General features: G+C 34.9%; 1 protein-coding gene across 2 annotated transcripts; it reads right to left on the bottom strand.

The window, feature by feature from the left end:
• Window positions 1-18: 18 nt before the first annotated feature.
• LOC141666593 (uncharacterized) lies at window positions 19-6,263 on the bottom strand. Of its 2 annotated transcripts, XM_074472670.1 has the most exons (7): window positions 6,123-6,263; window positions 3,495-3,755; window positions 3,243-3,376; window positions 2,969-3,077; window positions 2,364-2,870; window positions 1,478-1,815; window positions 19-768 (listed from the first exon to the last, which is right to left on the bottom strand). In XM_074472670.1, the coding sequence occupies exons 2-7, from the start codon at window positions 3,658-3,660 to the stop codon at window positions 610-612; spliced, it is 1,413 nt and encodes a 470-aa protein (XP_074328771.1). In that variant the 5' UTR covers window positions 3,661-3,755; window positions 6,123-6,263; the 3' UTR covers window positions 19-609. The 2 variants fall into 2 exon arrangements, with proteins under 2 accessions (XP_074328771.1, XP_074328772.1); XM_074472671.1 differs by lacking the exon at window positions 6,123-6,263 and having other exon boundaries at window positions 3,243-3,411; window positions 3,495-3,630.
• Window positions 6,264-15,452: the final 9,189 nt, after the last annotated feature.

The raw sequence follows: 15,452 nt of genomic DNA, 5'->3' as shown, positions 1-15,452 counted from the left end.
GAGCCCAATAGGCTCAAGTAGCTCAACATGAACTTTATAAGGTATAAATATCATGAATATATTTCATAGTAATGAAATGGGCCTCAAGAGTTTACAAGAATAAATTTGCACGGCCCTGACATTTGTCAACAAGGTAAACCTATATGAGAAACACGAAGTACATTCATGTGTATGATTTCACACTGAATCATTGAACACTACTGCATAACATCTAATAAGTGAAAGTTACTAGGCAATTAAACTGTAATCAGGCAAACAATTAACTGCACACCAAGCTGGTTTGTATACACACCTTAAAGATATTCAAGTTTCTATAACTGTACAATGCCATATATAAATAATTCCTTTGAGATACTGCTCGCCTTTGTTATATTTAATGCCTAATGGGATTGTTTAAAGTCTAGAACTCTAAACTGGAGCTGCCAAGTACTTCGAACTGACCCAGAGTTATTATATCAACTTTTTTATCGCAGGTAACATAGTTAGCTCAATGAAGTAGAAGATTGAGTGTAAACGATTTGAGATCTTTTATGCTAGTAAGGAGAAGGCCGGAAGGACTCGTTAAGTTGAAACAATGAGATTTGAGGAATGGCTATGGAGTAAGGATTCTTATTCCATGTTACCAAATTTCTTTGCAATAATGGGGCGTACATCTTCAGCATCAACCAGGGTCTCTAGGAAGGAAAGCAACGAAATTAATGCAGAGTCTGATGGGTCACCGAACCAACTCTTTATTGGGATTCCATTATTTACTTGCAAACGGAAAACCTGAGACAATCACCAGAAGCCTTAGTAATAGCAAACAGTTATTAAGTAGATATGCTTCCTAAATTTTTTGGTTTTATACTTCTACATACGCAGAAATTTGATGCTCAGACTCTTCGGTAAACCTTGCCGTACCGTGCCTACAGGACACGACACCGACACTTGGATCCGGATCCAAATGACATCTGGAAAATGCTTATCTTTAATTGTTTGTTATACAATATAATTTAACCCTTTAACTTTTACCTATTATAAATTTATATATATAATAAATATAATTTTACGCTTGTTTTTCAAAAGTTTATATGTTAGTATTTTATATGATAGGTATTTGTTAATAAAAATTATCAATAATATATCAAAAATAATAATTGTGTGTCCAAATCCAAGGATCGGATCCTTATCAAACGTGTCCCCGAGTCTTTCACTTTAGTGTTCAAAGAATCAGACACTCTGATTGGTGTCCGTATCCGATCCTTCTAAAAGAGTATGAACATCATAGTTCTAAACAGACAATTTCTTTAAGTTTGCCAATTAATTATTCTTCAAAATCCTTCCAGTGGTTGCACCGGGCAGAAATAACCAAAATAGAGAAATAATATGAACTAAACAACTGATACGGACAAGATAGCTTCCAAGTGTGTTAATCAATTCTCGGTACTTGTTTCTATAGCTATCAAAAGGAACTATCAATGCAACTTAGCAAAAGTACCTGCGGAGAATTATCAATTATGGCAATCTTTGCAAGATCGATACCCAAGACTGTCAAGTCTTTGGTGTAACTTCCATCTGCAAATATGCATGATTCACGATATGCTCGCTGCGAAATTACGTTGCGATCTGGATCCAGGATATCAAGAAGTTGTTCTGCGTAGATGCTTTGACTGGCCGTAAAGACTACAATTTTAAACATCTCGGCCACTTTCCCTAAGAATGCATGGAGGTGAGGCCTCTTTTTTACGTAAACAATGTGTTCTTTCGTGTTAAAGAAAACTGGAAAGGTGAAATCCGCATCATCACAACGATCAAGTGTAGAGTGGACAAGTGTTTCTGTATACATAAAACAAATAAAGTTAAATGTTTCAACTTGCAAAGAACAAATACTCATTATTTTATACACCTATTTTTTCAAGCATGTAAACTGTAAAGTTAATATGAGGTCAATTTCAGAAAAGAAACATCTCAGGGTAACCTAGAATATATCAAATATATATATAATTTTCAAATACATAAACATATCATCATATTTAAATAGGTCTATAAGCATCAGTATATGATGTATCTGGAATTACATTTACCCTAGTTTCTCACTGAAACTCCAACGCGAAACAAATATATATATAATACATTAAATAATAACCATAACATAGAACTTCTTTTCTTTTGAGAATTCCATTTTTCAGCAGCAGCCTGATTTGTGTAAATATACATGATCGATTTTACTATACTATTAAAAAAATTAATTTTTATTATATTAAAAAATATATATTATCACACACTTAAAGCACCTGTGTAGGTTTAGTCATAAACATCTACTGGTGTAAAAGTAATTGCATTGAACCAGTAAAAAGAACCAAAGGGCTTAATTTGATTCATACCATCCAAGTCAAGTACTAATGTGTTGGACTTCTTTTTTAACAGTTCTTTTGAAATTGTGTTAGTCGGCCACGGATTTGTTCTGAAAAAAATGTCAGTATCTAAGCACTCTGCCTGATCCAAATCTTGACAAATATTAACAGATTCCTTGTTGCAAGTTTTCAACTGGTGGATTGCCGAATATAAGCTTGAATCAGCCGAGTCGCTGATGCTGTCTTCACATAATGAGTTATCCTGCACATTGTTAGTTTCCAAAGAATCCTCAAGGAATGGTAGTATCATGAGTTCTTCATCTAAACATGAGCTCCGTACATCACATTGGTAATCATGATAGGTACCACCTCCATTCAGACTATATGGACAGTTGTTTATGGTAGGTGATTCAGAAAAAATCAAGTCTGCAATATTGAAGTCTGATATATTGCAAGTTTGATTTTCACATGAACTTCTGCCATAATCATCACTGCCATCCGCTCTCAGTGGTGAAATGCCAAGCTCTTCATTACTTCCTACATAAGTGAGGCAAGGAGTTTCCATTTTAAGTCAAATTAATTGTTTATTTCCCTCGCTATTGAATGCCTGAAAATGGGTACATATTGATTTTTACCTCCAACACTAAGAAAATCTGGTTCCTTACGTTCCGCAGTGGACTGCATATTGAGCAAGAAGACTGTTCCTAAGTTCGAAGTGCAGGGAACTAACTCTGAACCCAGAATCTGCAGTAAATTGTAGGCATCAGTTGCATTTACCTTTTCATTAGCGAGATCAGAATATAATTAATGACATTGTAAGATCGGGAGGACAACTTTTTCCGTACATATAATTACCATATAGGTAAATAACTGTTAAGTTTCTAAATGTACAGAATATTAAGTATTTACCATTCCCAAATTAGTGCCCATGTCATCTGAAGCAGATAGCTGTTTATGAACCTGTAAATTTCCTCCATTGAGCATTATTCCATTGCATCTAGCTTCACCAGCATCAGGTAGGGGATCTATATTGTTGGAGAGAACTACAAGAACAATAAACACAACTTAAAGACACGACCTGGCAATAAAAAAAAAATTCAGGGAACAACAATTATCTTTAGTATAAATCAGGTAGCACTTGCAGAAACACTCAACACTCACCATCCTGTTCATTCTGAGTACACGTCTCCAAATCTAACTCCTGTTGAGAAATGTGGGAATGGGAGAGAGAATTCTTTGATATCATGGATGTCGGACAAATGTGTAAACCATTTTTATCTCGTTGACATCCTGCAATAGACTTGGTTTTCATTTTCAACGATGGCATTTGAACACCACCTAAAATGCATACAACAATCGCCAATTTTGAGCATCAGTCTGAAGCCAGATTCCTTTCAGCAATCAACTGAGTAAACTCGAGACCTGTTCATTTTCATTGTTAAGACCAAAAAAGATACTAAAAATGAGTAATGTACCAGAAATACCTGACAGGTAAAAATCCATCGCAGGAAAGGAAGTTGCACAGCTAGTTAAATACTTTAAGTACACACATGTATATCAATTTTTTTGTTACAACTCTATGTTATGTTTTAGAGCATGTTTGGATTTAGATTAAGTTAAGGCCTTTTGACTTTAAATTAAAAAATATGAGTTTTTGTAATAAGTAAAATGGTTACTTGCATGTTAAAAGAACAACTTAAAGTTATAAGTTGATATGAGGTCTTTTTTGGACTAATAATTGTAGTTTTGTAACTTTTTTTGTATACAAAAGATAATATCATCATCCACATTTAAAACATATAATTTTTATTTTTGTTTCTCTATTTTAGTTAATATGGTTATTTCCTGCCACATAAATTTAGGTTTTTAGGGAACAAACGGAGTGTCTGGTCAAGTTTTAAAGAATTTATAAGTCGCAAAAATAACTTAAAGACAAGTTTTCAGAACAAATTTAAATATTAGGTGGGTTTTTCATGACTTGCAAGTAAATTAGCTTAGGCAAGTGGCCCCGAGCACTAAACATTTAATAAATTGACAATGGCGTCCATGATGCACAGCTTTAGATTTTTGCTCGAATACTTAGCTTCAGTTTTCCACTAGTTACTAAAATGTTGACATAATCACACTACCGGAGACTATAAACCAAGTACATACTCTTAAGTTGGAGACAATATAGTGAATCCGCATGAATACATGATATCACTTTTAGTCCTTTGTAAATTTTCATTTAAGCTTATTATCATAAGCAGTTTTACTATAGCTTTGAAATGGTTGCCAAAACCTGATAAGGCATATCAGTAATGATCATACTTTTTGAATTTATACTGCAAATACAAAAAACATGCTTAGATAAATTAAATCCACGTTCGAACATAAGTTTTCAGTAATTTTTTAATACAGTACAGATCTAAAATAGAATACCCCTAATATAACGAAACATATATTACAATTTACAAGATATAATGCAACTATATGTGCATGTAATATGCTGGTTTACAGTGAATTACTAACACTGCTATAATGGAGGACCATTACCATAATATACTAAACAATAAAGTAGCATTCTTAAGTATACATAACGACTGGCATAATACCTGGGATTTATGGGGTTGGCGTGCCAGTGACATAAACAGCCACCAGTGTAAGAAATAAGCTAGAGGTGTTAGTAAATGTCAGGCAAAAATGTTCCAAGTTTTTAAAAAAATTGATCTATCATGCATCCATAAAAAAGGGTGCATCTCCATCAGCCCCGTCTAACAATGTATAAAATTACCTCAACTTTCAGAAAAAAGGACCTTCGATTACCAACGTATCTAACAAAGAGAAGTATGCATATATTTATGCTAATATTCAAAAGAAAGAGATGATTCTTTTTTAATCCGAGTAAATCAGGCTCCTTGCTGCAATCATGTCAACCTTAGTTCTAAGTTCCAACATAATTAGGTTCTTCCGTAAATATCCTTACTCTCAAACTGCAGATTCAGTTTTCATCTTATCAACCTTCCAATATGATATCTAGACAATTAAAATACTTCTTATTCTCTAGAATCTGACTCATTCTAAACTTGGTCTGTGCTCCATACATCAAATCAACTACCGTAACCTGGAGCATTGACTAGTCACGTAACTACACAAGTAATTCAACTTGCCATCAAACCAGAATCTCAATTAAACAAAATAATAAATCTTAAGCTACTATGACTTAAATTCTTCGCAAGTAACTCAGGTGCTCTAACCTCACTTCACCTTCTCGGTATATATAAATTATTCGGTCATAAATCATAATGCATCAAACCGAAGCCAGCCAAATCAAACATACCCCATATGTCACACTCAGAACAGTGTTGGGACATAATTAAACCTTACCCCTACGCTACAACTGTTACCGAAACTAGTTTCATAAAGACTTTTAAGTCGCCCATACATACTATAAGACATAGAATTTTCAAACAATAGACAACATAAAGAACCAAAATGAAGCCCACAAAACCAAATCAAACAAATTCAAACAAAAAAAAACTTAACTATTTATCAAAAAATCAAAAGAGAAACCAATCCAATTAATAAAGATTCAAACTTTAACCAACTAAACCAAACTCAAAAGCAATAAGCCCCATAATTAAACTCCATAAACATCAAAACATAAACTTAAAACTTGTAATTTCCAAGATAAACTATACAAAAATACCCAAATATACAAATTAAAGTAATTAATAGCTATATAAAAACATGAAATTATAAGTAAAAAGATATACATAGAGTAAAAAGATTGATAAGAAAGAAACATACCTGTGTGTGAATCACCAAAGTCTTCTATCTGAGACTTGTGTTTCTCTCATCTACTTTAACTATACATGTAATGTTGTGTGTGAATGCATTTATATATATGTTATTAAACGGCTGGGATTGAATGCAACGGAATGAACTGAGCTAGTAAGATTGTGCCACGTGGAGTTTAAAGCAGGCCACCACAGCTTCCTGACACGTGCTGTCCGAAGACAGGTAGATGTCGTGGGAGAAAGACGGCTTTACGTGCCTTTCTAGCGCGTGTAGTGCACGCTTTAAATGTTGGCGCTAAAGATAAGCACGGCCTTCTCCCGCTTCTTAGGTGTGGTTTTATTATTGGGACACTTTTTTTCCCCGAAAGTTTTAGGACACACTCCATCCCCAACAATGTTTTCTATTTGTTTTGTAGATGTTTGTTAATGCACATTTTTTATTATTAATATTTTTAATTTTGTATTAGTATTAAATATAAAAATTTTATTATATTAAAATACTCATAAATACGAATTCAACAAAATTACTCATGGTTAGATCTTATAGATTAGACGTAAATTAGCAGTCAATCGTTTACCCTAAACAATACCAAAAGTCTAAATGGGAAAAATATTAAGGGACAGAGAGAGTATTATTAAGGAAGTTCTTCTGTCAAATTAATAAAGTTAAAAAGATTGTAATAACGTTAAAATCACAAAACTATCGTGAATCAAAATAATATTGAAGGTATTAGTGATGTGAATTCGGTTCTTTATTATACTTTCTAAACAAATTTTTAAGTCTAAATATAGAGAGTGCGACAAAAAATAGAGCCCCAACAAGATTCTTGGTGGCTCTTGAATCCTTAAGAACCTCTTCTCTTTTCTTTATTTTAAGAGTCGATGTATGGTTCTTAACTTATTTTTTATTTATAAAACATCTACATGCACATGTTTCATTCAAATTTTTGAAATTGTAAAATTTCAAATATGAACATTGTATAGTTTAGGAGTTGAGATAAATAGTATTGTTGGAGTTTGACACAAAAATCTATACACTAACTTGCTAATAATCACATTTTTTATATTATATTTAGGAGGGAATTAGGGGATTGTTGGAGATGCTATTAGAAAACTAAATTTATGAACTTTTGAGTCGGACCTAATTTGTGAAAATTGGTATCACATAAATATTGTTGGTGATTCGAACTTCAACTTAACTACTTAAATTTTAAATTTGGATATTACTAACACTTTCAAAATTATTTTGATTCGTGTCAATATCAAAAACTCTAGTTTTTTATTCTAACGGCGTTATAATTTTTTTAACGGAAGAATTTAAATCAAAAATTTTAAAAGTTAAGTGACCTGCAATACAAAACCTTTAGTTTAGGTAACTAGATAATAAAACGTCAATAATTCACGGACGTATAATTGAATTTTCCTATTTATTTATTATTTTTAATAAAAAATAAAAAAAATGATTGCATTGTATATTAAGGAAATAAACACTTTTTTGTTATTCCAAACTCCCTATAAGATAGGAATTGTCGATATCTCCAACCTTCATGTCTTCTTGACTTGTCGATATCTCTCTGAGTTCTCTAGTAACTTTCATGACTTCTCGATAAGTCATTTGGAGTTCTCGAATGACTTCTCTATAACACCAAATCTATGACTTGTAGAGATCTTGACTTAGAGTATTTTTATCCAAACAGATTTATTCAACTCTAAGCTTATTCAAAATTCTTCTGAGCCATGATCACCCTGATCTTCTACCAGATAGAATCCTCAGTGTGGCCCAAAATCCGGGGTCAGGGATCTCGGAGGCCACGCCATCTTAATCACTATAAACCACATACCTCACATCACAATATATAAATACTCACACTTTACGACCCTACACTTATCACACACACACACACTTACATGTTATTGTCTTGGAAACGAACCATTCATTACTAGAGTAAGTCAAACCACAAAGTGATAATTATTACAACCCAAAAATAATTAAGTCTTACCGGGGAATAACCTTTAAGTAAGGCTAATCCGTCGGCCGAATATTTGTTTCTTATTTATCACCTTACATAAGTCATACTTGTAAATAAGTCGAACTAAAAACAACTGAAAACAAATCCAGCTTATTCGGTCTACCTGTGGTACAGCACCAAACAACCTACGGAACAACTGGCCGTTTCCTACCCGCTTCCCGGTTGTGTGTCTCATGATAGGCATCTTGATTCACTGTTGTGTTGTGTCAATTTTAAGAAAATAAGTGTGAGCTATAATGTCCGGCATAATAATGTACAGTATGAAATGATTGTATGATAAACTTACGTAAAACGTCATATATGATAATTATGTTTTATTCAAAAATAGTTTTCCTTGGTGATATACACCTTCTTATGAAAATAATTCTTTAGTGGGTTTTTGTTAGGTCACACACACTGTAGAAGGGGGTTGAATACAGTGTATAGCACAATCAAATCGAATTCAAAGAACACAATTAACGGAAAACAAACTTTATTAAACTCTGTTACAATGTAGAACTGTCCTCTCTCAGTGATGAACAAATATCACGAGAGCTGCTAGGGTTACAATAAATAATATTCTCTATAATGATAACACTTATAGTGTAAACCCTACGTCTGTGTTTATATATCACACAGTTACAAGATAATCGCTAATTTATATGAAATATAATTCTGCTTCCTAAAATATATCAATCGGCTATCTTTTCTTCCAAGTATTCCTTTCTTCACAGAATTCCTTCTTCATGCATATCTCTTCTTACGTTTGTCTTGATCTTCTTTCATTTCAATCAGTCGTCTTCCTTATCTGAAAGTTTTCTTTAAGTCCTGATATTATCTCCTGATAAATATCTCCTGAATCTTAAGTACTGATAACTTAAGTTCTGACTTCAGTATAAGTGTTGATTTCAGTTAAGTACTGATTTGTCCTGTTTAAGTAAGATCTGAAAACTAAACATAAATCATATTAGGCAGGACATTATCAAATATATCTAACAATCTCCCCCAACTTGTAAATTAGCATAATATACAAGTTTAACAGATATTTGATGATGTCAAAAATATTACGTACAAATGCATGAGAATTTGACCAGATAACTACAACTTACAGTCCTTAAAGCTTTACCAACTTTAACTTCTGATAACAACTTCAGTCTGTATACATATCAGAATTTGAACAGTTGTAGATCTTGACTTGGCTTCACTTTCTGATCTCTTTGATGTCAGGAGTTGTTCTGATATAGTTCTTTAACAAACATCTCTCAGCATATCTGAGTTCATCAATCATCCTCCTTTTAGCATCTTTAAGTTCTGCAGTATCTTCACCAGTTTAAAAGATAGCATATCTGCGATCATTAATTTTTGCTTTTCTCAACTCCTGATCTAGTCTTATGACATAGGCTTTGTCAGACTCTAGATTGAATTCAAGTCCCTTGATACCAAGATATGTTCTGATCTTTGCAGTATTAGGTTTCATATCAAAAATGTCACCCTTGTGATCTCTGTACTTGGGACAATATGTGCTGTCAGATTTTACAGAATAAAGCCTTTTCTGTCTCTGAATTTGAGTCTTCAAATAATTTGCAGCACTTTCTATTATTTTGTCATTCACTTGAAATAAGAATAAAACATGTTCTAGTTCCTCAAACTACTTCAGTGGTATAACATTTTCCCTTATATGGTAAACCCTTCCATCTGTCATGAAATATAACAAGATGTGTTCTTTCAAGAAGGTATGGTAGACCATCTGTACAGATTCTAGTTGATTCAATCTTTCAGGAGTTGCTCCAACACCTGGTTCACTTAAGGAAGTTGGATCATTGGTTGTGTTCTACACTCTTCTTTCATCAACACTACCTAATCCAGATTTATCTCTTGCTTCCTTTCCAGTAACCACTCTTGCTTCAAAATCACTTGCTGCAGTCTTCAAAGGTTGAGTCTGTTTGGCTTTAGTGAATCCTGGTAGGAGTAACTTTGAGGATTTAACATGAGCAATGTTAAAGGTTTCCTTTGACTTATCTTCTGATATCAAGCCAACTTGAGCTATGTCAGAGGTTGCTTGCTTCATTGTTATATCAGAACTAACTATATCTTAACTTTGAACAACTTGAGCCATGTCAGAGGTTGTCTTAGAAATCTTCCTTGAAATCAGAGTAAGATCAGCATCTTATTTCTTCATCCATAGGAGGCACATAAACCTTTACAGGTTCACCAACTTTTTATTTGCCCTTGGACCTTGGATCTATCTGCAATTGTGATTTGGCCTTGGTTGCCACAGGATTTGTCCTTTCTTTTATCACAATGCCTTTAGCCGTAGGAAGTTTCTTTTTAACAACAGAAGCTTCAGATTTGGAGTTGACCTTTTCTAACTTAAGTCTAGCTTCTTCTTCCATTAGACTCTCAAAGTCCATTCCTGGATTTTCCTTCAGAAATAACTGTTTTAAAATTTCTTCATCAAGTTCTGAAAATTCATCAGAACTTATCCTTTTAGCAGTATCAGAAGTTATTCTTCTCCCAGTATCAGAACTTGTCCTATGACTTATAGTTCCAGCTTTACTTGATGAATGATATTTACCTTGACCATGACCTCCACCCATTCCAGAGTTTCCCGGGTCATTACCATCATCCTTTTTCTTCAGTGTCTTAAATGGTGGTTTGCATTTGGACTTAATTACTTTCTCCCCCTTTTTGGCATCAGCAGGTAAAAGAAGAGAGACAAGCAATTCCACTAAGGATTGGATCTCATTGAGTTGATTTTAATGAGAAGCTTGATTCTTCAAAATTTCATCAATCTGAGACTGTTGCTTCTCTTGGGTTTTCTCGATGTAGGCAATTTTGTCAAAGGTAGGTTGGAAAAACCTTTTCTTTTCAAGTTTCAGATTCATATCTTGCTGGATCAAGTTTTCTTAAATTTTATTCACCTTGTCATGAGTTATTGAGTGTTGACCTTGAAGGTGTCTTGTACTCAATGCAGTAACTCTCAGTTGTGTCTTGAAATCATCATTGATCAGCATTTCATCAGCTTTTGCAAGATGCTCAGCAAGAATCTTTTTAGAAGGAACAAAGGTAACTGTGTTCCACTCCTTAGTCCACTTTGTCCTCTAGGAGTTTCTCTCCAAGGTACTGGTGCTTCCCCTGTAACAAACTTCTTGACTATCTCAGCTTTATGAACAGTTTGTTGAGGTGCATGTCCTGATGAACCAGCTGCATCAGCATCTACATTTGTAGCAGCAGCTTCACCAGTAACTTCAGCATTAGCAGCATCAGAACTTACAGAGTCAACAGCTTCAGCATCTTCTGATACAAGAACAGTATGAGAAGCTATGGATGCTTCAACATCATCCTCTAAGGACTGATCTCCAACTAAGTTCTGATCAACATCTAAATTCTGATGCTCACCTAAAATCTGATCTTCAGTATCCAGATGCAGAGAAGGTGTTGTAGGTAATCCTGGATTAAAATCAGCATCAGGAATTGGTGTTGCTGGTGGAGTGACTTGTGTTGTTGGAGCTTCTACATGCAAAAGTTAAGGCACTTCCAAGTTATGAATGTCAATTTCATCACTTGGCCCCTGAGTATCAGTATTTACTGGAGATACTGGAGGTGTAGGAATGTGAATAGATTATGGCTCATGTAGTGGTGAGTGATGAGTGGCATGAGGATCTGAATCAACACTAGGAGAATTATGAGCTTCAACAGGGTCTTGTGAGATCATAGATTCCTGATCCCCTTCCTTAGCTGCTGTTTCCATTCCTTTACCAGAATCTTCAGGCCTTTTTGCCAATATTTTGAATCTTTTAGCTTTTAAGGTGACTTTAGGAGCTGTATCATCAGAATTATGCTTTCTAAGCCTTTTTAGAGGCCTAGAACTCCCAATATCATCATCCTTCTGAGAAGAGACCTTCTCAGCTTCTTAAATAACAGGTTCTGTTACAGGAACCTGTTCCTCAGCATCTGATTCATCTCGCAGAATGAATCTCCTTCTCTTCTGTTGTGTCTGAGGTACTTTCTTAGTCCTCTTAGGTTTGGAAGATGAAGGCCGCACTGTAGGTTCAGATGGTTGAGGTTGAGAAGTTTGTGGTGGTTGAGTAGATGTGTTGGTTTATATAGCCAATGGAATGCCAAGAGACGCAAGGAAAATTGAATGGGTATAGGTAGAAATAATTCTACCTCGTCTCCCTATACTGAGGAGAATAATAACAGCCATTGGAAGTGTAAACCATGATTTAATGCGCACAAGAAACAAGTAAAAATTACTGTGCATAGACGTGTACCAGTAAACCAAATTATATTGACTGTTAATATCTCACCCAAACATATTCTGATTTTAAATAAGACTATTTCAAATTTTAACCATAAATAAGTCAAGTAAAGAATCAGAGTTTAATATCAGAACTTAGACTTATATCAGAACTTAACATTCATCAGAACATGATTTCTTAACTCGAAAAATGAATGCCTATTTCTGTAATTCTTCACACAAATTCTGATTTCGTTTCTTCAGAACTTAATCATCAGAACTTCCATCATAACTTGTCCTCAGAATTTATGTAACTGATACTTAAACGTTCATCTAAAATACCATTTATCACCACAGTAATTTTTATCATTCATATGGAGTGTATGTGTGTGCAGTAAGCTAAATATCAGATAAAGATTAAAGTCTGATTCACTTCAGTACATCTTAGAAATAAGGCATAACTAAGAACTTTGCTCAAAATCTGTCATGATTCTGAAGTCTACTTTAGAGTGAGTTCATGCATGAGTCCACCTCAACTGTTTTGTGCTTATTTTATGCATCTTTTGAAATTACATTTTACAGTGGCTTCTCAGTGTAAGCGAGTCACGACTGCTTATCAGAATTTATGCTATTATCAGAGTATTTCTCCAGTAATCATAGAGTGTGAAAAGTCACCAAGAAAAATATTTATTTTTGTTTTTCTGATGCATATTACTTAATAACAGCAATGCACTTGGGTCTTCCCTTCCACAATTTTTACTCTAGATCTCAAAGGAGTACCTGATTTTTATTTCTTTTTCTTTTCCTTTTCTTTTGATAAGTGAGGCTTATCAGCACTTAGTACATTCACAAGATTTACTAACATCAGAACTTAACAGATGAGAAGCATGATTCTATTTTTTGACTTAATAATAAGATAGACAAAGTAAACTTAACTAAGCTCAATATCAGAATTTGTTTGTGTCAACAGATTTCCACATAAATAATTACTTCAAACATGGGATTTGTTAGTATATTAAAGACTACTAGGTCAGCATCTAGCATATTTATCCTCATTGGATTGAATAATCACAGAAACATTCATATCACTATTAGAGTTTAGAAATTCACATCAGACAACAATCAATACTTAAGCAATTTTCAATTAAGCACAGAATACACAAAAATAGTAATATCTGTAAATACTGATCATAAAGTCTGATGTATCAGAACAAAAACTAAGCAGATTTAGAGAAAGAACCTGAAACCATTCCAAGTTCATGTACCAATCTTGTAAAAGTAGCTTCACACGGTGGTTTTGTGAAGATATCTGCTAGTTGTTGATCTGTTGGAACAAAGTGTAATTCCACTGTACCTTCATCCACATGTTCCTTTATGAAGTGGTACCTTATGCTGATGTGCTTTGTCATTGAGTGTTGAAATGGATTACCTGTCATCGCAATAGCACTTTGATTATCACAGTAAATAGGAATTTTAAAATATGTTAACCCATAATCCAGTAATTGATTCTTCATCCAAAGAATCTGTGCACAACAGCCAACAGCTTCCTGCAGTAATGTACTCTGCTTTTGCTAGAGCTGGCCAAATGTACGGGTTTGAACCGCCCGTTCGGGACCAGCTCGTACGGAAACCCGAAATTATTCGGCCCGAATCGGGCCGGTTCAAGCCCGAACAATTCGTTGAAATATACGAGCCGATTATGAATCCAATATTTGAAAACCGGAGACCGGACCGACCCGCACAGGCCCGCAGATGTTGTTCACGCGCCATCTGATTTTCACAACGTAAAGCTGCAGGTTGCAGCCTCTCTGCCCCACTCCAACATTCTTCTACTTCTACACAGAGGAGGCTCTAACGAAATCAAGTGTGATAGCTCCGTCGCCACCGTTGGACAACCATGATGCGGCGGAGAACGACGAGCAGCTGTGTGTATACAATATACAGTGTTGATTCTAAATAATCTTCTACTTAAAACTATTGTAGTAATTACTGATGTTAACTTCTTAAACTAAAACTGAAAAAAAAAATTCAAAACGAAAATAGCTTCTGCAGAATCAACCCGTGAAGCCCGCACTCAACCCGCAAGGCCCGCACGGTTCAGCCCGCATGGCTTACGACTCCAGTGTCGGTTACGAGTCCGTGTCTGTCAGTTCGAACCCGGCCCGGCCCGGTTCGTTCAACTTGTGTGTCGGTTCAGTGTTCGCTGTTCGCGTGTTCAACCCGTAATCAACCCGGCCCGGACCGCACGGCCCGCACTAGTGGCCACCTCTAGCTTCTGCAGTTGATATGGAAATTGACTTTTGTTTCTTGCTAAACCAAGAAACCAATCTGCCTCCAAGAAATTGGCAGCTTCCACTTGTACTTTTCCTGTCAATTTTGCAACCTGCAAAATATGCATCTGAGTAACCTATTAGCTTAAAGTCTGATTCTCTAGGATACCACAATCCCAGATCAGCTGTTCCCTTAAGATACTTGAAAATTCTTTTCACAGCTGTTAAGTGAGGTTCTCTTGGATCTGCTTGAAATCTTGCACAAAGACAGGTAGCATACATGATATCAGGTCTACTAGCAGTTAGATAGAGCATAGAGCCAATCATACCTCTGTAATCAGTAATATCTACTGATTTACCAGTATCCTTATCCAATTTTGTTGCAGTGGCCATGGGAGTGGATGCACTTGAACAATCTTGCATTCCAAATTTCTTCAGCAAATTTCTGGTGTATTTGGTTTGACAAATAAAAGTGCCTTCTTCATTCTGTTTGACTTGAAGGCCCAGAAAATAGCTAAGTTCCCCCATCATACTCATTTGATATCTTGACTGCATTAGTTTGGCAAACTTCTTGCAAAGTCTGTCATATGTAGAACCAAAGATGATATCATCAACATATATCTGAACCAAAAGTAAGTCCTTTCCATGGTTGAGGTATAACAGAGTTTTGTCAATAGTTCCTCTGTTAAATCCACTTTCCAGAAGAAACTGAGCTAAAGTCTCATACCATACTCTTGGAGCTTGCTTAAGGCCATAAAGTGTTTTATCAAGCCTGTAGTCATGATTTGGAAATTTGGAATCTACAAAGCCTGGAGGTTGTT

The sequence above is a fragment of the Apium graveolens genome, chromosome 6 (assembly GCF_009905375.1).
Source record: "Apium graveolens cultivar Ventura chromosome 6, ASM990537v1, whole genome shotgun sequence".
In the NCBI taxonomy this organism is placed as follows: Eukaryota; Viridiplantae; Streptophyta; class Magnoliopsida; order Apiales; family Apiaceae; genus Apium; species Apium graveolens.
The sequence above is the reverse complement of the archived record's forward strand: the minus strand, read 5'-3'. Positions and strand labels throughout refer to the sequence as shown.

Excerpts from the sequence above, each read along its gene's own strand:
- LOC141666593 (XM_074472670.1), bottom strand. The coding sequence starts at position 3,660 with ATGCCATCGTTGAAAATGAAAACCAAGTCTATTGCAGGATGTCAACGA. Across the intron at positions 1,816-2,363 it reads ATTAGTACTTGACTTGGATG|AAACACTTGTCCACTCTACA; the intron begins GTATGAATCAAA and ends TTATGTATACAG. Across the intron at positions 769-1,477 it reads TAATTGATAATTCTCCGCAG|GTTTTCCGTTTGCAAGTAAA; the intron begins GTACTTTTGCTA and ends TGATTGTCTCAG.